The sequence below is a fragment of the Aythya ferina genome (genome assembly GCF_964211825.1).
Source record: "Aythya ferina genome assembly, chromosome: 3".
Classification (NCBI taxonomy): Eukaryota; Metazoa; Chordata; class Aves; order Anseriformes; family Anatidae; genus Aythya; species Aythya ferina.
In genome coordinates, this window is record NC_140298.1 from 39,094,769 (window position 1) to 39,111,641 (window position 16,873).

A 16,873-nucleotide genomic window follows, 5' to 3' on the forward strand; every position below is an offset into this window, starting at 1 on the left:
TTTCCCTTTACAAATAGTGAGAACTGTTTGTATACCTTACAATTTTTTGAAATAAAAATATGCAAAAAATAACCACTGGATCATTACAAATGAAACCAACATGGAAACAAATACCGCTAAGGGTTTAGTGCAAACAGCTGGTTTTCAGTCCTGCAAGATTGATACATCTCGAGATGGATACAGTCTCATTTTGTGAAGCTCTGACCAGCCTCTTTGATGCATGTCCTAAATGACTTCCGGTTTATGAATGAAAGATTCATATTAAAAAGTCAAAGTGACAAAGTGAAGAGAAAGATCTTTTTTTAATGAAGTCTAGCAATGTTCTGCTCTGGAGAGCAATACATCAAATTTTCCCAGCTGAATACTTGTTGGACCCATGCTCTTCAATGGAAAATATTTCTCCCATTTTCAACTCCTGTAAACACTTTGCTTTTTGTAAACATTCTCAGAAAATTAAGGAAAACTAAAACAAGAGGGAAGTAACATGACAAGTTCTTAAGACTCTTCTTTTCAACTTTAAAGTAACATTTTTCACAGTTGAGAGCGAATCAGTAATTTTCCTTTGACTGCTTTGATTCCGGCACAGTGCTGAAAACCTTTGATGTTAACTCTGCACATTCTAAAATGATACAATAGTGCATACATTTATGTGAATTTAAGAGGACTTTTCTAGCAGCTAAGAACTTGGGAACGCAAACTGTAAAGGAACAAAGTGAAAAGACGAAGGAATTCAAAGGTTACTTCTAAAATCTCCATTTTTATTTTTTAACACAGATGGTTTTGTGAAACACTGCTGATGCACTTTAACTTTTCAGTTGCCAAAATCATAATCAGCAGCAGCTGCATAAGAAATGGTAGTTATGGAGGCTGGAAAGTCCCTAGGAAAGTCACATCTAGCGTTTTGCCACTTGAATTCTATCCCAAACAGTAGTGATCTAAATGGCGTGAAGTGGCAGAAGACATATACATGACATCTAACAGCCCTGACTATGTAAGCAGCCAATAATCTGTTAAGTCTTATGACAGAGGGCATTTTACTCTGATGGATGTTCTCCTCCACGACTGATGGACATGTCTTGCTAACTGGAATGAAGGACACAAGGTTTTCCCTTTTCTTTTTTTTAAGATGAGATATCAAAGGATGGCATTCGGGCAACTGGTCATTCTTTCAGAACCCTATACTCTGCAATAATTGATCAATAAGAATTTACCATTAGGTAAAAAAAAAAATAAAAATAGAATTTTCAATTACAGTGATTTCTAACAGCAATATCTTTAGTCATGCCAAGGCAAAGATACTTGGAGTATTAACTCTAAAAATTCAATGCCAGCAGAACTCAATATTATTACACAAAGGTTTTACTTTGTTGTAAATTTTAATGCTAACTTTAATAAAAAGACCTACATAATGAAAAAAGTCAGATCCAGAAATTATTTTTTCCCCATTTTTTTCCATCTCAGGTTTAAGTTTTCTAACTCCTTAGATATGAGAAGGGCATGAACAGATAAAATCAACAGTGACGAACTGCCAGGACCAAACGACATCCAGTCAATAACTGGATGAGGTAGTTGAACCACCTATTGATCTGTAATCTGTAGGTAGCAACTCAGTGGAAACTGTAAGAGCAGAATTAGGGGGCATGTGGATAAATGGTGGTAGGCTAGGCAAGAGTCAAAGTGGCCCTTCTAAAGAGGACTGTTAGGTCACAAAGCTACTGAAGTTCTTTGAGGGAATCACTCAGACTGCAGATAAGAGAGACCTGGTTTATATAATTCATATTTTGGAAAGTGTTTAAAGGAACCAAACAGCCACAGGGTAAGAAGGAATGTTCCTCCATGAATTGGCTCAGCAACCAACAAACTTTACAAGTTTCAGTGACCAGTCAATAAAATAAAAAAATGAAGCATAACACAGAAATCTAAAGGACTTTGACTATATCCTGGAATTGTGACAGATACTTCCATGAAAACATACATGATGGTAAATTTGTTTAGCGAAGTAAACAAAACCTTAAGACTTATTTGGAAAGGAATAGAGTACATAACTGTGTACACCGTCCTTTTTTTTCATAAATAAACAATACATATTTTTCCTGCTGGAATACTATTCAGTTCTGGTCCCCACCAAAATGCAGTAAAATGGAAACGATTCAAATAAGACTAAGGGTGGATGATAAATGCATGCGTGGCTTCAAAGGGAGAACAGGTAAGTTTACAAAAGACAAGCACTAACTTAAATCTATTCAAAATAAAATTGTCTTCCCTCTAACACAGTAGAAAGGGACATGAATTTTATTTGGGGGGGGAAGCAATTGGTGGAAGATTTAGCTCAAGGAAAAATAGAGCAGTTTCCACCAAGTAGCTTTTTAACTAGGAATTCACTGAAGGCAGTAATAATGATGACATAGTTCCAAAGACTCTCTAAAATGTTTTGTCCCTTCTATTTTTAATTACCTTGTTCTGTTGGAAGTGTTAAACCCGGTAAATGCAACAGTGTTTTTTGTTTTGTTTTGTTGTTTGTTTATTTGTGTGTGTGTTTTGTTGTTTGTTTTTTTTAAGTATTTCAAATTTGGGTTCATTTGCAGTTATCTGTTGGGATCGACACATTTGAACTTGTCTCGTGAAACATTTCTCTCTTGCAAAGTGAAGTATATATTTAAACAGTATTCTTCAAATTAAATTATATGATACTTTTCAACTTCCAAGGTACCTAGACTCTCCACAGTTGGAGATGTCTTATAGGATATACAACTCTGCTGACCTATATAATTTGATAAGAAATACTAACAAAAATAATACTTCTTTTCTCCAACAGTTTTTATGTCTTAAATCTTAAATCTTAAATATTGTCAATACTTAACACATTTCCCTAAGTAATGTCATAAACTTGACTACTGGATACATCTTTTTCTTTTCATGAGATTTGCCTGGGTGTTTTCATTTGAAAGTAAACATCTTTGCTAGCAAATCTGTTGTGTGAAATTCTTTTACAGCATTAAAACAGATCTGTTTTCCTTTTTTTTTTTTTTTTCCTGGAAAAAAAATATCTTAGTAGTAGTAGTCTTAAATCGTGAACTGTGATGAACTCCCATCATCTAATCATTAATTCATACCATGAGACCTACCTTTTCTGCTAATAATTCTCTGATCTTGCTTGCTTGGAGACGAAATTTCATTAACTGTGACTCCAGAGTTAAACATCTTTCCTTCCAGTTTACTGTACCTTCTGGCTCTGATAGATCAGCCATATTTATGCTGGAAAAAGGAAGAAAAAAAAAAAAACACACCTCAAACTGAGTCTGTTTTAAATGTTTGACTTTTTAACATATACATTACTAACCTGTTTTACATAAATCTCAAGAATACCCCCCGCTTCCGTACGTGTACAATTCCATAAAGCTTAGTGAAAGAAAATACGTGAGCCTACAAAGGCCCTTATTGTAAAGGGGTTATTTGTGAAATCTGTGCTGATAATATTTAGGTGTACCTTAATTTAATTTCTTCAGTTATTTCAGGTCTGCAACATGTTTTTCATCATAAGCAGTGAAAAGTCAAGTATTTTAACCTTCAGTTCCTGTGTATATCCCTTCCTGCATAGAGAGGCTTTCTGGAGAACTGAGCTCTTGTTAAGAAAATGCCTTATATAGGTGTAGCTACACAGAAGTTAGCAGTACATTTGGTTTTATGCCGGTTTACTGATTGGCAGATGATTCAGTGAAGTGTTTTAAAATTGTTATGCTTAATCAGATTGCCTTGAAAATTTTATCTCTTTAAAGAGATGCAAGCTGGAGCTTATGGTTCCAGATGTAAAGATAGGTGAGCAAATGGCCCCTAATAGGTTCCCCCAGGGAAAACAATCCCTTTGTATCAGCTATAGGAGATCTCAGAACATCCTGGTTCATCTGTGTTTCAAGTTCACTGAAACCTGTGCTTTCATCTACGTTTAACTGCTCATGCCTTCTGAAAATTAAGCTCTGTGCCCTTTTGGATGAGCACTGCTGGAAAAAATATCCAGGATGAGAGCTGGCTCATCATGGTTAGAGTCTGAGAAGCCAAGAAAATCATCTGTGTGTAAGCAGAAGGACTGGGCTCTGTTGTATTCCAGCTATTTGTAGACAGCTTAGCAGAGAGTAAGTGGAGGGCTGAATGTAATCACTCAGCTCAAGATGCTTCCTTGCGAGTGAGGGCCCCGGCCTTTGCAGGGATCCGAACATGTAGGTTTGGCTGTGAAATAAAGCTTGAATTGTCCATGGGAATTCAATTTATCTCACACATACAAACCAGACAGCAAAGCACCATTCAGTGGAAGGCAGCTGTAAGACCAGAACAAACACAAGAGTATCAGCCATGCTGCATGTCTGTCACCTATGCCATGGACAAGGTGATGCTAACATGGGCACGTGGCCACAGCTCAGCATCATGGAAGAGACCAGCACAGAAAAGCCAAGATGCAAAATGTGCAGCTCCATCTCTCCCCACCTCCTGCTGTTGCAGGAGGGAGCCCCAGCTGCAGGGGAAGGACCCAGGGGTTTACCTTTGACACTGCTTCTGATGCCAGGAAGAAAAAAGGCAAAGCACCACAAGAGAAATCAAAGTCACGAGTAGGATTCCAAAACTTTAACATTTTTTGCAATACATCCAGTAGTATTTTTTAGTTCTTTCCTGAGTTTTCAACATCTCAGATTACTCTCAAGTTTACAAGTTTACCATTGCTAAGCAGGTGAAAAACTGTCACAACTTTCCTTTCCTTTCCACACCCTAATTTCTTTGTTACTTTCATTCCATATCTACGTTAGAAGTAAAAAGAGGAAAGTATTTTTGCCGTAATTGTTTGCCTGAAGGTAACTGCTCCACTCCTGACCCTCTCTTTCTCTTGGTGTCTCAGGCTGTGGTTCAAGCTGTTAAGCACGAGGTTACAACCATCCCTATTCAGGAATCCTCTACTCCGGAGCTCAGGAATCCCTGTGGAACTGCTGAGATTCAAGCATGTTATTAAAATAGTTTCCTGAGTGGATCCTGCAACACCCAAATTCTCAACTTTAAGCACACTAGCATTTCTTCAACTGCCAGCCTTCTAAGTGATTGGCATCCTTACCATTTCCCCTACGGTGTTAAGCTTGCCAGAAGATTCCCAGGACTGTGAGGGAAGCAGGTTCCTCCCCTTGTCCCATCCCTAATCCCCTCTCCTTGTGCAGAGTCCCCACATGCACCGGGACACTTCCAAGCAGCAGCTTCTCCTACTCTGCAAAGGAAGCAGTGGCTTCAAGCATGGACTGATTTGGGCAGACGGTCCGGTCTCCTAACTACTGAAGAATGACAATTTCCTATTAGATTGTCTATTTAGGACTTCTTTTTTTACAGTGTTCTTCCTTGTTGACTAATCACAGCTACGTAAGACAGAGACGAACTCTGCCAACATCTGGTTAACAGTAGGATATTTCAGTGTTTGTGGTGGTGAAAATACAAATGGATAAAATCGGGAAAGAATTTTTGCTTTTTCGTAGGGCGCAATATTGCAGGGTGGAGCTAAAAATGTTTGTGTTTCAACAGACAAAACATTTGAGTAGATGGATTTCTGGCAGTGAACAATGCGTTCAGCCAAGTAGTTTCTCAATGCCCAAGCTAATTAATATTCCACTGTATAAACATTGCAGATAAAAAGTTCGAGAATGACTCCTTTTATTGTGGGATGCTTGTTAGAGATTATTATAATTTACCTCACATTTTCCAAAAAGCCAATGGGTTCTGGAAATATTTACAGACACATAATACACTGTTTACAATTGTGGAGTGAATGATCTTGCTTTGAATCAATGACTTCCTGTTTCGTGTTTGAGTCCCCAAGGGAGGAAAAAAAAATGAGTTCATCTCTTTTGGCTTCATAGAGTGCTCTGAATCAGCACTCTAACCTACAGAGTCCTCCCCTTCTTCCTGCTCCAGTTCCCACTGCAAAGCCCTCCGTTCTTCGCAGGCTTTAAAAATAAAATCTTTTGAAAAGTAAACTAAAAAAGCACACGTTAAAGTGGTAAGTTCTAATTATGTCATCAAAAATTAATTGAGACAAGTTTGACAAGTCTGGAAAGATTAAATTTGTCTTTTTCATTTTTTAAGTTTATAAACCTCTTCATAGGCTTCGAGAAGCCAGAATGTCACATTCTCCCCAAAGGGATGGAAATAATTTCCTTTTTTTTTTTTTTTTTTTTTTTTTTTGCTGTCTGCTTGGAAATTATCAAAATACATCTGAGGGGGAAGGAGGGAACAATGTTCCAGCTTTCTGAAGCATGTTAAAAATTTACATATTCCTTATCATGCTGTCAGTGTTTTGCTCTGTTTTTAACAAAACGCTGTGTTTAACTAAACATTTCATATTCTGTCCATATGCTCCGTCCTTTCTCTGCCGGAGGAAGCTTGATAAATCCTCCTGCTTCACAAGGAGCGGGTTTGTGCAGTGCTTGTTGGCTTGCCTACCATGAGCAGCACCATCCTACAGCGTTACAGCCCGAGGGCCCTGTACTGCAGGCCCTTCTTCCACCCAAACACAGCGCTTCCAAATTATTTTTGGAGCCAGAAAGGTTGGGCTGGAGAAAGGAAACGATGAGCCACAAAGTGGACCTGTTTGGGAATCAAGGAAGCCATTCGCAGGTTTGTCAGTGGCCAGGCAAAACTCACCTAAAACAGTGGGAACTTTATTTTCCATTCGACCCATTTTGCAAAATTCCGTGCCCAGACGAACTGCACCCTAAGCTACGGAAAACGGCCTTCAAACCCCGATTTAGGGCAGGTTCTCCCGCTGTTTGCTCTGTGCTGTGGGGAGCGTGTGGCACACTACCTGAAGGAGTGTGCCAGCCACGGGACCCCGCTCTGGCCCTCCTGATCCCCTCACTGTGGGGCTGAGGGGGCAGCCAGGTGGCATGGCCCATGGAGCACCCTCGGCTGTACGTGGTCACTGTCACCGCGCCGCACAAAACCACCTTGTGTCACCATTTTGGGGGCTGCAATTTTGCGAGGTCACGGCACGACGCCAAGGAGTAACCTCTGGATGGGACTGGGAAGGCTGGATGCGGAGGGACTTCTAATAAGATTGGGCTTTATTAAGCGCAATGAGAAGCTGCGTGCTTCCCGCTGTCCCCTTTTTGGGGGGCTCGCTCTGCCGGCCACCCCACACGAGCTGGGACCCCAGCGCCCTCCTCCCGCCACCCTACACCCCGCAGGCTCCACACCGTGACCTCACATCATGTCACCCCCACACCATGTCGTCACCCCCCGCCATGTCCTGATATGACGTCACCCCCCCCACCATGTCCTGATATGACGTCACCCCCCACCAAGCCGTCGTCATCCCCCTCCATGCCCCTCACACGACGCCGCCCCCCGCGGGCTCCGCGCCTCAGGGCAGGGAGGGCGGGGGTCGGGGACGCGAGCTCCCACCTGGCCGGCCTCGCCTCGCCTCGCCTCGCCTCGCCGGGCGCCGTCCGGGCTGTGGGCGCCGCGAGCCGCCCGCCCCACCATCCCCGCGGCCAGGCACCCCGCCTGAGCGACGGCCGCCGCGGCCACTGAGGAGCCGGGGCCGCCCCCGGCGGGGAGCCCGGGCGGGGCCTGAGCCCGGCGGGGGGAGCCCGGCACAAAGTGAAGCCCGGGAGGTCGCGGCTCGATATGAGGGGGCGCTTCGGTGCTGTGAGGTGGCAGAGCGCTGGGGCAGGCTGCCCCGAGGGGCTGTGGGCAGCCTATGGTTCTGGGTGGAGATTTTGGGATTGTCTTTTGGTTGGATTGGGAGCTAGAGGGACAAAATGGTCTACGGGTTCTGCTGCACAAACCGCCTGCACGCCACCGCTGTGTTCAGCTCCTCGTACAGTGAGGTGGTCTTTTTGTGTAAGCTGCTCGGTCACGATGATCAGTCAGTGAAAGTGCGTGGTTTTGTGACTGAAAAAAAAAAAGGGCCTTGAAAGCTCAAATGTTCCCATCTGATCATCCACACAATTTCATTTTTTCCTATTCAGTTCAGTACAGCTTCCAGTTTTCCACTCGCTTGCAGTGACCTTAAAGTAGCCAAAGAACTTGACTGGATCTGATTCATATGCTGGTACTTTCCTAAGTGCCTCATGTAGTTTTGAAACGCCACTGAAAAACATATTGAAAATATCATTGCTGGAAAAGCAAGAAATGAATTATTTGTTACCTAACATCTTTTTTATAAAGTGTCTTGAAAAGCCGCATTAAAAACAAATGAACTGAAAAAAAAAAAAAAAGTTATTTGTTCACATGAAAATATTTCTCCAAAAGAATAAAAATTATCCTCCTGCTCCTAACCATCTCTATACAAGAGGATTTGGTGTTGGTGTTTAATGCAAACTTCGTGTTTGCTTTCAGCCATCCTCTGCAGATAGACCCAACGCTGTGGAGAGCGTTTGACTTTGGGGTGCGTGGAGCCCAGGCAGACCGCAGGCTGTGGGAATGGCAGGCTTGGACCGCAAGAGGGAGAGCAAAGCCCGTGAGCTGCGTGAGTGTTTCTTTCAGGTTGTTTTGCCGATTGACATTTTCTTTGGCTCAGATAATAGTACTAATGATGCTCCGCAGCTGTGCAGCCCTCAGTACTGACAGGTAAAGAGGCATGAGAAAAATAGTCTGGAAGAAGGAGTAGGGATGCTGAAGATTTTCTTTGAACTGCCCTGACAGGTAATGCCGATATGTCTAGAATCCAAGGTCAGTTACTGAAGGGAATGAAATTACAAGTAGACCAGCTGCGATGCACAGAACAGAACAAAACTTCGTTTTGTAATCAGAAGGTGGGAATGCCATAAATATTAAAGGTGTGAAATAAACATAGAAAACTATTTTGCACACAAGTGCAGTCTCATGGAGAGGTGTTTCTCATTGCTGTTGTCACAAGTAGATGTTACATAGAAGCAATAATAAATCAGAGGCACAGTCTTGCAAGTATGTACAGAACATGCAAAATATATCACTGCTACACAGTATGTTGAAGAAGCAAACTACACCAGCAGAGGTTTGCACCTTGGAATGATCACCTCTGTTAGCTGTCTGGCTACAGAAGTAGATCAAAGTAAATACAAAACACCACAACATACAACGCCTCTCTCAAAGAACAGATGCAGACTGAAGAAGTGTATGTTGCTCTGCCTTTATCTCTGCATTTTGACCTTAATGCAACAAGGTAACTTCAAAGTTTTTGTTTGTCTTACTGAACAAGAATACCACATTTAATTTGAAGTATTGTGAACCCTGTATTGCAAAACATCTGGTCCAGAGTGTAGAAGCTAACCCAAAGAACGTCACTAGCTCCATGCCAGAGATTATCAAGTTGTTACCAAACCTGCAAATGGGAAGTAAAATTTGGGGGTTTATTAGATTTCCATGACTACACAGAATGTGGTTCTGACACACTGGATCAAAGCCTTATGAACCTGCCATGACAAATGGGGCTTCTTCTGGTTCTCTGTACCACATAGATAAGCATTGCAACCATTTGAGGCTAGGGTTAGACTGGTGTTTTTATCTACAATTGGAAAATGTATTCTAGAAAACATCTTGCGATTCCAAAACCTCAGATCAGACACCATCTTCTGTGTCATTTCTATCTGGATTCTTTAAAAGCATGATGTATTTTAGGCTTTTCAATGGAAAGAAAGTTCCCATAACACCATATATACTAGTTGTAACACAAAACTGTGATATAAAGGAAGGAATAGATGATCTTCAGTTACTGTTAGAATTAATTAAAAGGTATCATATGGTCTTTCAAAAAGCAGATTAAAAGGTTTTGTTTAAGTGGGGAAGGGAGAAAGATAATTCCTGTTCAATTTATGGTATCACCATGACGTATCTTTAAATGTTATTTGAAGGCTACAGCTTGTCTTTCACTGGTAGGAAAATGTCATCTTACATAATGGCCTGTAGTGTTTGTGCTTGGGTACTTCTGAATGGAAGAATCTGTAGTTACTTCAGTTACTAGTGAAGGCTTTTTCTACTAAGAAAAATACAGCTTTTGGGAAGATCCATGGTTTCCCTTTAAAAGCACAACCTCTTTTTAATTGTTTGGCGCCACAGAGTGGTAAAATGCTATATCGCACTAAACAGCAGATTTCTGTGAAAGTTTCAAAGTAACTTCATAATCTCCCTCGGAAATAGGCTTATATATTATTAATATAACTGCTAATTACAAATATTATTATCAATATATTTATTATTATAAACATTATTAATAGTAATAATTCTTAGTAGACTTGTATATTATTATTTATTATTATTATAGGCTTAAAATATTCTACTTACCAGATACAGGCATGCAGACCTTTAGCTACAGAAGATTAAAACTTTCAACTTCAAAATTCAGGTTTCCAGCAGTGTGGGTTAGAATATTTCCTTTGAGAGGAATTTTCAACTGTAAAGTTTGTAAACATAAATCCAACACTTAGAAAAAACATCTGATGAATTGCAGAGACCGGCTCGGCCATCACAGCAAAAACAGCCATGCCAGCTTGGTGCCGAGGGCTGCCCAGCTTGGTGCCCAGTCTCTTGGCTGTTGCGCCAGCCATTGCCTGAGGAAGCGAAGAGGCATTCTCCCAGCGCACTGTCCTTGTCTCTAGTTGCCTTGTGGTTCAGGGATTTTGTGAGCCAGAAATTTTGTTTTGAAACTTTTGCTGGATTTTTTTTCTTCCTTCTATGATGTAGCCCAGCTGCTTTTGAAGAAATGTAATTTTTCAAGAACCAGAGTGTCCCAGGACAATGAACTCCATGGTTTAAATACTTCGTTTCATTTTGGATGTGCTGTCTGCTTGTTTCATTTGATGCATAGCAGAGCACAAACACCAGTAATTCAAAGGTTGGTTGCTCCTTACCAGCAGAAACAGAAGTTATGATCACAGAGTGACACCTTTCCAAGGTAGCAAAGTCTGATAAGCCATGCTGGGCTAGCTGCTCAGTGATAAAGGCATGTTTGGAGCTATAAGAACATCCATGTTATATGGTGTGGTTTTGTGTGATATTACGTGAGCTAGTTCTAAGTAAGTGATTTTTGGCTACTGGAAAGTGAGCTAGGATATACTGAGCTGGAACCCTAGAAATGGTTCCACTGAAAATAGGGAGCACGTATGTAGAAGATTCAATGAAATGTAAAATGTGCTGGTATTGAACTGAGCATAAGAAGCTGAAGATTTACTTCATCTGGCTGGAGATGTTACTTACCCTAAATGAGGATGCATCAGTTTGATTTATCTGGGAGGCTAAATCATATAGATCAGCACTCAGCCTCCCTTGGGGCTGGAGGTAGCCCGGCAGGCCCCTGCAAGGCACGGTGCCAGCAGTGGTGTCAGCTTGCTACAAGCTGCCACACACAGAGCAGAGGGGAAATCAACCAGCCGGCAGGGAAAAACTCAAAGCATTTCCCATGTGTGTGGGTATGGCGAAACCTTTCCGTGGTTCCTCTGGCTATATGTATGTCTCCAGTCAGTCGGCAGTACAAAATGTCAGTATTAAGTTATGCAGAAGTTTGTTGAAAGTCACGAACTGAGACTTGTTGAGTTGAGGTACTTTGGGCTGAAAGAAAATTGTTGTTGGGTGAAAGTGGGGTGGCAAAAAGTTATCGTGTTTTTCCTGCTTTTCTTCATCTAAACGTGGTAGCTGTGTAATCCCAATGGCCCTGTGACTACTAGGTGATCTGGCACTTCACCACAGCCGCTTGCACAGCGACGCGTTTCACCCAGTGTGGCATTTCCTACAGAAGGCCCAGGAGAGTCCCCACTCGATACTCGGAGGCACGACCCGGCTGCTGAGGCCTAAAGCCGCCGTGCCCTGGCTCCGGGGAACCGCTGCCATCCCTCTCCCCGCCGCCGAGGGGAAGGTGCCCGCTTGGGCGCCCCGCGACCGGCGAGGTTACAGCTCCGGCCCCTCAGCACCGGGGCTGGAGGCGGCGCCGGGGGCCGGGCTGCGGGGCGGGGAAAGCCCGGCTCGGCTCGGCTCGGCCCTACCCGGCGCAGGCGGGGCAGCGGGGACTGGGCCGGGGAGCGGCGCCCCGGGCCGAGCCTCTCCCCTCAGGGTAAGGGCCGGCGGTGGCCGCCATTTTGCTTCCTCCCCGTCCCCCCCCTCCGCCGCCCGCGCGGCCTCCATGGCGGCGGGGCCGCGGCCCTTCCCCGCCCGCCGCCGGGCTGTGGTGCTGCGGGGCGGCCCGGAGGTGCGGGGTGTGAGGCGGCGGCGCCTGCCCTCGGCGGCTGGTTGCCCTCACGGGCTGCGGTGGCTCCATGTGGGAGCCGCCGGGACGCGGGGCACCCCGCACCGGGTGGCCCCGCAGGAGCAGGGAGCCTGCGGGGGGCCCCGCCAGCCTCAGGTGCTGTGCGGGAGTGGGCTCGTGAGGCAGGGAAACTGCAGCGCACGTGAAATTTCCACTGCCCTAAAGGGGATAACTTCCCCTCTGCAACATCCGCTGTGGCAGAGGAAGCGCAGGTTGATGTCTCCAGGAATAAAACTGTGGTTCACGAGGTAGCCCTCGCTTCGCGTTACGTCTTAAGCGAGTTCTAAACGCTCGGTCCAGTAAACTAAAGCAGCAGCAGGAGTTCTGTGGTGTAATTCCCATGTCTGCGTGATATTTACAGGCTGTGACCAAGGGACGTGTTGCAGACTGCGTAACAAGTGCAGTAAGGACTCCAGTGTGACAGTTTAAGGCTTATCCAGCAAATATTGAAATCTTTTCTCATATTTCGTCTTTGTGCCACAAAGTCTCAGCAGATTTTGGGCGTGCTTAGAATGGTTGAAAATCATGAAGGAGTAGAGAACTATTATCTTGCAAAAGAAATTGCACAAATAATACAATAAACAATATTTTAGGCCAACAAAAAAGGCTATTACAGGAAGTGTTGTAGTTATGCTTTTAAAACAAGGTAGTGTGTATTTCTTTTAACAGGTGTCTCTTCATCAGCTAAAATGGTTTTAAAAAAGAAGAAAGAAGTTCAGGTTGATGCATTCTTTCTTGATCACCAGCAGCTTGAAAAACTTCAGAGTAAGTTTTTTGTTTGTTTTTCCTGAACTAATCTTGTTTTTGTTTCTGTTAGTAGATCCCATTTGGGTAGCTACTGAAATTGATTATTATTTTTTTAATTGTTTTGTTTGTGGTGTTTTTTGTTTTGGGTGGTTTTGTTCTTTCTTTTGGTTACTGTTTTTTTTGCCTTTTTTAATGTAATGACAACGATTTTTTACTGTGGCAAAGTTTAAAGAGGTGATCGTTCCCCTCTGCTCAGTACTGGTGAGGCCACACCTGAAGTATCGTGTCCAGTTCTAGGCTTCCCAGTATGAGAGATGTGCAAAAGCCGTGAAGATGATGAGGAGACTGGAGCATCTCTCCTCAGAGGAAAGGCTGAGAGAGCTGGGGCTGCCTAGCCTTGAGAAGAGAAGGCTCAGGGAGAAATCTTACCAATGCCTATAAATGTCTGAAGGGAGGATACAGTGAAGGCAGAGCTGTTGCATGGGACTGTGTTTGAAAAAAATGTTGCTAAGCTGTTGTTAAGGTGACTTAAAGGGTATGACACCAGTAGGTTTAGTGGAATGGCAAAAAAGTTAATAATTAAGCAGTGATTTCTTATTATAAACAACATATTCTTTATGCTGTTTATTGTAACTCTTTTTTAAAAAAATACTCTTCTTCCAAATGTAGAATTTTCCAAGGCTGAAGAACAAAACCTGGCATCTCTGCTTCTGCACTGTGGACAGCTGAACAATGGCATCCAGCAAATCCAGTGTATTAAACAAGTAAGATTTCACTGGTGTTAGTGTGCTGTCTTGAAACTGACAGTGTAATACACATGCCGTTAACGCGAAATGCAGCTGTAAAATAAAGCATTCCTGGAAGCAGGTAAAATGAAGTTGTTACTCCTGCAGATGCTAGGTGGGAACATAGTTCTAGTACTTAAATTAGCAAAGGCTGTGGTTACTGAGAATAATGGAAGGCAAGTGATAGCAAATTATGAGTTTTATATTTATATATTGTTATTAGCAGAGGTTTTCCTGGAGCTTATTCAGCAACTTAATCTCAACAGGATATGGTAAAGTGGAGACAGTTTTTGCACTGTATCCTTGAATGAGAGGGAATTACACCCCCATTAATTACAAGGGCACGTATGTAGTTAGTTTTATTGATCAAGTGTTCTGTTGATTACAGATTATGCCTTTGGTGAAGATGATGGATCAAAACTCTGCATGTGATCCCATGGTTAAAGCTTGTTTGGATATCCTGGGAGAGACATATTTTTCACTGGGTGTGAAGAATCCCTTGAAAAAAGTATTAGCAAGGTAAAGAATTGGATAGTAAGCATGGTTTGTTTTATTTAAATGCTCTTCTTACATTGAAGCTGGTAACTTCTCATGCACTGCAAATTGCTGTAATTACTGAAAATTTGTGGTACTAATACTATAAATAATCCAATGTATCATTGGATAAATAGCTTCAAAGTGAAGCATTATTTTGATCTCTTTCATTACTTGAAAGACAATTTGTGTATAATTAGCACGGAATTTTAAAATCCAAGAGAGTAGAAATTTAAAATGCATCTGTATAAAAAGAAAAACACTCAACTTTGACAATGTAAAGAGAAGGTGGTACAGTGGAATCATGACTAAAGAGTGTTTTCCCATACCTATTTCTGTTGTAATTATGCTTTTCTATAGCAAAACTATTATTGTATTTCTTTAGCTAATTTATGACAGGCTTAATATTTTAAGATCGATTGCTTAGCTGCCTTCATTTCTATGCACAAGAAAAAACATCTATTGTTCAACTGAGACCTCATAGGGCTTCCATCCAGTATTTCATATAATGCCAGGGCTTCACGCCACTTTGACAGGTTTTTGTTGCTTCAAAGTTAGAACATGTTTATTTTAAAACAAAGAATGTTTGATAGATGCTGTTGAATGCTAGTGGTAAACTGTGGCTGCATGCATCTGTTTGTATCGCTGTTTTTGCCTGTTGTGACCCTTTTTATCGAAGCTATACGTGCCTCTTTTAGAAATGTTACTTGAAAGACTGAAATGGGCTGAGCAGAGAACAAGCCCATGAGTTGTCAGGTATGTGGCTACAGGAAAGCTTTCTTCACTTTTAAGTAAGGATAGGCTGAAATGTTAAGGAGTGCCTAGGAATACAAGTAGATAAAATGGAGAAGAGTAGTTATGCAGAGGAAATGTTAAGTGTTCTTAGGAGGCTGTAAAATTTCCACAGATCTAGACTCTACTTTGTTATTTTCTATCCCTGGTGTATACATTTATGTCATGATGCTACAGAAATTCTGGACACTTTGGTTTGGGAATCAATATAGAGTATTAGAACAGAAGTTGATATACATCTCACTTGCAGGAGTAACCTAAACCTTGTGTAGACGTTGCATTAAAGATACAAGAGCAAAACTCTCCTTTCACTTTTTGCTGAATTAACTCACTGAAATTATTTCAGAAGGAAATCTTGAAAAATGTTGGTAAGAAAAAACTAAGAAGGTTTAATGTCCTTCCTGTATTCCAGAACAGATACAGAAAGTCATGCCTGGACATTATTAGAACTTCATCCAGTGTACTTTGAAGACTAGAGATGTAGTTTTCTCACTCTGAAACCAAAAGGCGGACAGTAATAAACATGCTGTCAGTTCTTGATTTTTTTTTTTTTTAAGTGTTACAGGCTGCAGTTGCATAATCTGATAGATACAATGCATCCTTGCATTTGCAGAAATGTGGGGAGAAGGCTAATATAGGAAGCAACATGTCTGTTACGAGAGCTTTACCCGACACTGACTTTGATCACGTGCTATTTCACACACCTCAGTGTGAGGTAACTGATCGTGCTGTTTCTTACTGTTGTAGTTCGCTAAATGGTCTTCCTGAACAGTTGATGCCGTTAGCTGTTCAAAGCTTTGTACGATGCCTTAGGGAAGAACTGAAAACCACAGATACGTATTTGTACAGAAAAGTACTGGACAACCTTGCTTCTTGTATGGAGGACTTCAGCTTAGGTATGATGAAATGGAATATATTCTTCTTTATGAAAAAACTTATTATTTTTTTTTTTCTAGTATACGCTATCCAATAGTCACTATTTAAAATGTATTTTCTTTCCTCTAGGTAAAGCAAGTATTAAGAACCTGTTTGAAGAAGGTAAAGTTATGTTTATATTAAAATTCACTTTAGATTATTGGGGGAAGGCTGTGTGTGAAGAAGTAATGTGTGGTAGGCACAAAGATCTGTCAGATTTGATTTCATTATGATACATTTTTAATAACTAGGACCTTCTTCATGGGGTGCTTTTTTTTTTTTTTTTTTTTTGTCAAGGATTTTTCCTTGGCTTGTACCTTTAATTTCCTGGAATCTATCTTGATTTACTGAGCATCCACAGATACCAATCTGAGGGTACTTAAAGGACTGTCAGAGACAGTGCTAGTTTACATGAAGTAATCTCTGTTCTGCCCCTCATGATGAAGTTGAGTATGGTAACACGGAGCTGTTAACATCCAGTCTTCATATAGCAGGCCCTGGTCTGCTGTGGCAAGCATTCTGTGTGGCAGTAATTTGGCAGAAGTTTGATCTGCTGGTAAAACCGTTTATTATTGAACCTCAGTGATTCAGAGTCGCTGCATCTGTCTGGAAACTATGGGATAACGTGGCCTGTTGTGCCCTCAGCGTGCAAATAATGTTCACAGCTTTTTATGGACCTTTTGTTGCTGCAATGTTTTGAGCTCTTGGTAATTTCAGCTTTTCATCGAGGAGCCAGAACTCTGGATGCCTCACAGTGTTAGAGCAAGTGGAAACTCTTATTTTGTACCAGGTTGTTACAAAACAGTGTGAGATTTTGTTCCTGCATTGCCTCTTGAATCTACACTGAATTTTGAAA

At 41.9% G+C, this 16,873-nt stretch overlaps 2 protein-coding genes and 1 long non-coding RNA gene across 8 annotated transcripts in view; 2 read left to right on the forward strand and 1 right to left on the reverse strand.

Annotated features, from left to right (window-relative positions):
* Positions 1–10,469, reverse strand: part of PLEKHH2 (pleckstrin homology, MyTH4 and FERM domain containing H2) — a 58,129-nt gene extending 47,660 nt beyond the window's left edge. For 3 of the 4 annotated variants that reach the window (XM_084514645.1, XM_084514646.1, XM_084514643.1), the window contains exons 1-2: positions 7,429–7,494; positions 3,126–3,255 (exon numbers count right to left, since the gene is read on the reverse strand). In XM_084514645.1, the coding sequence (XP_084370771.1) occupies positions 3,126–3,248 (123 nt within the window). In that variant the 5' untranslated portion in view covers positions 3,249–3,255; positions 7,429–7,494. Of the gene's footprint in view, positions 1–3,125; positions 3,256–7,428; positions 7,495–10,290 lie in introns of those variants that run through there. The other variant, XM_084514644.1, reaches the window with a different exon arrangement.
* Positions 7,624–10,722, forward strand: LOC311434467. The gene is made up of 3 exons (XR_014691513.1): positions 7,624–7,669; positions 8,368–8,497; positions 10,457–10,722. It is a non-coding gene; the product is annotated as an uncharacterized lncRNA (long non-coding RNA).
* A 1,224-nt stretch (positions 10,723–11,946) lies between these two features.
* The window catches only part of THADA (THADA armadillo repeat containing), a 164,167-nt gene continuing 159,240 nt past the window's right edge, over positions 11,947–16,873 (forward strand). For 2 of the 3 annotated variants that reach the window (XM_084514649.1, XM_084514651.1), the window contains exons 1-6: positions 11,947–12,052; positions 12,914–13,009; positions 13,661–13,755; positions 14,165–14,295; positions 15,850–15,998; positions 16,108–16,140. In XM_084514649.1, coding sequence (XP_084370775.1) covers positions 12,934–13,009; positions 13,661–13,755; positions 14,165–14,295; positions 15,850–15,998; positions 16,108–16,140 — 484 coding nt within the window. In that variant the 5' untranslated portion in view covers positions 11,947–12,052; positions 12,914–12,933. Of the gene's footprint in view, positions 12,053–12,085; positions 12,493–12,913; positions 13,010–13,660; positions 13,756–14,164; positions 14,296–15,849; positions 15,999–16,107; positions 16,141–16,873 lie in introns of those variants that run through there. The other variant, XM_084514650.1, reaches the window with a different exon arrangement.